The sequence below is a fragment of the Pyrus communis genome, chromosome 2 (assembly GCF_041283825.1).
Source record: "Pyrus communis isolate YQ-2024b chromosome 2, ASM4128382v1, whole genome shotgun sequence".
Lineage (NCBI taxonomy): Eukaryota > Viridiplantae > Streptophyta > Magnoliopsida > Rosales > Rosaceae > Pyrus > Pyrus communis.
Genome location: NC_142566.1, coordinates 17,233,877 through 17,239,195, shown reverse-complemented (window position 1 = coordinate 17,239,195; position 5,319 = coordinate 17,233,877). Strand labels below are relative to the sequence as shown.

General features: G+C 33.7%; 1 protein-coding gene across 1 annotated transcript; it reads right to left on the bottom strand.

Moving 5' to 3' along the window:
• Positions 1 to 3,615: 3,615 nt before the first annotated feature.
• Positions 3,616 to 4,857, bottom strand: WIH1 (cysteine-rich TM module stress tolerance protein). Its single transcript, XM_068487850.2, has 3 exons — positions 4,630 to 4,857; positions 4,379 to 4,544; positions 3,616 to 3,837 (listed from the first exon to the last, which is right to left on the bottom strand). Exons 1-3 carry the CDS (start codon positions 4,679 to 4,681, stop codon positions 3,792 to 3,794), a joined length of 264 nt encoding a protein of 87 aa, XP_068343951.2. The 5' UTR covers positions 4,682 to 4,857; the 3' UTR covers positions 3,616 to 3,791.
• Positions 4,858 to 5,319: the final 462 nt, after the last annotated feature.

The window sequence follows — 5,319 nt, the reverse complement described above, 5'->3', positions numbered from 1 at the left end:
ATTTATGTGTGATTCTCTCAGTAAGAAGGTTTAGGAACGTAGAAGAAGAATTTGATAATTTTTGTGTTCTAAATGTCATGCAAACGGATGTATATATAGTGAGATTATGCCTGTTCGCAACAGGTATGAGATTGGGATGTGACATTCTCAAAGGTTCATTACTCCAATCACTATCTATAAGAGACAAAACCTTATAAAGTGAGGAAACCTTTTAGAAATGGCCAATGTGTGACAATAAAATTTCTACTCAAAATTTCGAACTAACTATTAGTTTAATGGTATGTCCCCTACACTTTATGGATCTTTAAGTTTAAATCGCCTTTAAAAAAAAAAAAAAAAAAAAAGTATCTTAATGGATAGCATGAAGCTATGTAGGATTCTTGGGCTAGAGTCTGCCTTGGAAATATGTCTGCTTTCTCCTTCTGGGCTCACTGTTTGGTAGATTGGGAGCTTCCGGGTCTTTTCTTACAAGAGTAATTTGCTAAGCGTTTCAGTGCCGTTTGATTGAAATCAAAGGAGTGATACAGTAAAGAAAGGGTATGGCACAAGTGGGTCAAAAGTGATCTGCTACAATACATGAAGCGATTCAAATAACGCGAATGATGATATTAATATCGCATACCGCCGCCACATTGACAACGTACATAAATGTATTGAAACTAGATATCGGGATCATATCAACAATATCAACATTCAAATTCGAGTGGATATGGACACTTTCGCCACCCACATAGACGGAGAACAAGTAGCAAGCTAACTCCATAGAATTCGGCAGATGGTAGAATTTCAACATGAAGTATACCCAATCAGTAGAAGGAGCAAGTCGGTAGTTCTCTTAGGAGCTTGTTCCATCGCCCACTGATTAATCATATGGATCTGTTCACTTGCTAAGAAAATTGAAGGACCATAGCAAGGTTAGCAAGTTTTGACTGAGAAATTCTTCTGTACTATCCTTAATACATATGCTCACGTCCATGCAAAAGACATTTTTTTATTTTTTTATTTCATTATTTTCTTTTTTATCACTGGCGCTACACGTAGGGATGGTTCAGTATAGGACCCCAAACTGAAAATGGGATCCCGAATCCCAAACCAAAAATTTTTGGGATGGAATTTGAAGACAAAACTTGAACCGAAATTTTGGTATTTCCAATTTTCGGGATTAACGAAATGTTTTTGGTATTTCGGGATGTATCGGGATTGTGTTTTGGGTTTTGGGCATAAATTTGAGATTTTTGGGTTGTGGCCTAACATTTGGGCCTTTGGGTTAAAATTTTGTTGCCCAATTTCACATCAATTGAAATTTAGGTTTTTTACCAATTGAAATATCAAAACTTTCTTACCAAGTCAAATTGATGTTCCAAAGTTCCAAACTATTTAATTTCATACTTCTATTTCTAATATAGTCTACTCTCAAATTACTTAAATTTAACATTCAACATGCATGCAACCAAAATAAATATACATATATATTTTCGGTTCAGTTCGGGATTCCCGAACCATTGAAAAAGTAATCCCGATTCTCGTACCAAAAAGTTCGGGATCAGTTTGGTATTGATCCCAAAATTTCGATACTATTGGTCTGAGAATTTTTCGGTATGAGATCGAGATTTTTTTGGTTTGGTTTGGGATTTTCGGAAAAAATTTCCAGCTTGGCTACGCGCCTCTTAAGATGTCTTGAATATGTTTAAAAATAAAGAAAATAATATTTAATAAACAACTGATTGTATAATGATTCGATACAACACTTGCAACTTTACATAATAAGTCATAGCTCTCATAAATTCAAAGAGTTGTACAATTGGACTAAATAAATAATATTAGAACATGCTAGAAGAAACTCGTGGATATTCCACATAATAGTGAGTTACTAATTATAAAAAATTTAAAAAATAAAAACTTAAAAAAAAAAAAATCTTTGTTATGACTAAAATTACCAAATTACCTTTGCATTATTTTATTTATTATTTTTGGTAGCTTGTGAACTTTTTTGTTTGGAGGGCATTTCTATCCCATTATTATTAATTATAAAAAAAAAAAAAAAAAACTTTTTATGACTAAAATTACCTTTGTATTATTTTTTTTGCTATTTTTGAACTTTTTTTTTATTTGAAAGGCATTTTTGTCCCATTATTTTTTGGTGAAGCCGCCCGTGACCCCGAATGGGGGCTTCCGGCTTTATGTATAGAAGTTTTGTTTGGTAACTATGCTCCTTTTTAAACGCGTGCAACTTACATGACGAAAAATTCTCATGGAATTGAGGTCAATGATGAATGCCTCTCAATTTGTCAAATTTTGTACCCATTTTAATGATTTCTTAATTCAACACCAAAGTTATAATTCGTTACTTATAACACAAAACCAATGCTCTCAGAAGAAAAAATAAATTGAAGAGGGTTTACAACAAGGATAATGCTACGAAGATCAAATTTTTTAAATCAAATGATGTAGTTGTAAATGACTGGATAATTAATTAAGTGGTGATTAAGATGCTTATTTCTTAATGATGGATATCATTTGGTTTAAAAATTTAGTCTCCCTAACATTATCCTTATAACAAAAGACCTCGTTTACTAACTAGGAGCATTTCCTAATGAGATGTCTAAATGTCAAAATCAACAATAACGGTAAAAAAAAGGCTGCAGCAATGCTTTCCAACTGAGAAACCAAATTTGATGTGGCATGACATGAAATAAAATCTCTCCCCCATGGTGCCAAATTTGATAGCAGCTTCAGAAAAGAAAAAAAAAATTATTAAATGTTTTTTTATTAATTTTTTTATTGATTTAAAACGTTGCGTTTTTATTTCTTTTCATTACCAATGCAATGTTTAAATATTTTTTTTAACTTTTTTATTCATTTTCTTTCATTACCAATGCAAAGAAGATAAATATAAATTTATATTATATGTTCAAAATTTAAAAGATGTCAAAATGTCACATAAAGCTATCAAATTCAAACCTTTTTAGTGTGGAACTTACAAATTAAACGATCCTTTTTTATTTGATAAAACGATATATTTGGCGACTGTGCTTGGATCAACAATGATTTAGCATCGAACTTATAGTTCAAAAATTCAACCTAAGGCTCTTACTTAAAACTAAAAAAAATGGCTTTTTGAACTAAAATGCCCCTGGATCAGGTCGTTGATAACTTCATATCACCCAACCAACGCATCTCTAATTCAATCACATCGCCAAACATTAGAAAAGCACTATACTTGCCTGTACTCCAAAATGGCACGAGTGGGCACGAGTGGTAGGCCCATCCACTACCAAAATTCTTCGTCTTTGGGTGGGAAAAGACTGAAAGCACTAGAGAATGCGTCCATTCTACGACAATTCATGGCTTCCAACCAAAAAATAAACCAAAACATAAGACTTCCAAGCGAAAACAACAACGTAACTTCAAAATGAACACATTTTGTTCATGAGGATTGTTTTTAAGTAACCCCGAGAGAGTTGATACGCCGTACTCGCTCTGAACCGTTAAATGTAGACAATGTGATGGGTTCAATAAGCATAACTCAATCATAGTAAACCGTAATCAGCTGATAAACGATAGCTGATCACGGTTGACTGATTGATCAAAAAATAAGAATGATGATGCCGAAAATTGACATAAGCCTGCTGTTATTCAAATCCAAAACGTATATTTACTCACATAAATCCAACATATAATTCCTCGAGTCTGCATTACATATTCCAAAACGAAACAACACTATTAAACATCAGACACTAATACTTGATCATAAGCTTGAATCATGAATGAGTAAATCGCCGAGATATCCCTCAGAAGCAAGCATCCAAGAGGCAACAACAGCAGAGTGCTGCTAAACTGCACGGTACATAAACAAACCATGTCAAAGATCGTACGCAAATGTTGCTGATCAGGCTTTAACTTCAAGGAAAAGGAAAACGAAGCAATACGAAAAGGGACCGGTTATGTTCGAACTCCAATAAGTATCCTATTCAAAACCAACATGTAAATTAAGCATCAATATCTTCAGGCATAAAAGACTGCAATTTCTTAAGACTGTTACACAACAAAAATTACTCGAATATTATTAAAAAGAAATCAAAACAAACAAACAAAAGCGGAGAAATATTTGACCACCAAACAATCGTCAATTTCTTCAGCCATAAAAATAGACCTTCTTAGATTGTTTTAGTCAACAAATCACTAGTAAAATTATATAAAAAAATAAACAAAAAAAAAAGAGCAAAACCTTCATAGATTTTTAGGCAACAATCAATAATAAATAAAATGAGAGGAAACCAAATAAAAAGTGGAGATTAAGAACAGAAAACTCTGCAATCAAACAAAATATAATCTAGACAAAGAATTTAGAGAGAGAGAGAGGAGTGGGGGGGCTTACCATCCTTGAAGGCAACCGTCACTTTCTTTCCTAGGAGGGGGCTGCTGAGCATACTGGGGAGCATAGCCCTGCTGTGGTGCGTACCCCTGTGGAGGGTAACCCTGTTCAGGTGGATACCCCTGCTGAGGGTAACCCTGTGGAGGGTAAGCATCCTTTGGAGGATACCCTGTCCAACGATAAATAATTTGAGTATTAAATTCCAAGAACCAAAACAAAACTGACCCAAAAGGTAAAATCGACATGATTCATACCTTGTGGAGGAGGAACACCAACTGGAGCTTGCTGCTGATTGTAGTAACTCATCTTCTACAACAAAAACAAAAAAGACTGGATATTTTTAGGACTCGGGAGAAATTTGAGAACTGGGTTTGGATCGAATATTGAAAAAGTTGAGAGATTTGGAGGATTTTATAAGAATTGTGAAGGTCGGCTGAAGATTTTGAGGACAGGAACCTGTGTCGAAGTTTCGCTTGGAGTCTAGCAAGCAGAAGGAAAGGAAACCGATTATTTAGAGGAGGTTGTGATGTGTGCCGCGGTTTTCACACGGAGAGCATTAGACACACAAAAAGAGGAGAGAAATATAAAAGTTTGTTGGCCCATAAAATGGGTGGGCATATCTAATGAGGGCAATATCTTTACCTCCAAATCGAATAAAAATCATCTAACGCAATAAAAAAATGTTATTTACTCGATTAAGAAAGAAAATTAGTTTCTTGTTTAGTCTTATTCTTTATTCTTTGTTTAGTTGGCTAAGTAAAGGATAATTTTCTTTGCTTAGGAAAAAAGGATGGAAGAAAATAGTCGAATTAAAGAGCATTCAACAAATATTGCATGTACCGTCAAACTTCGCTAGCTCATCTTACATTTAATTTAACAAATTTATTATTTGACCGAAAAAAAAATTAAAATAAAAAAAAACAAACAAACAAACATCACATGTA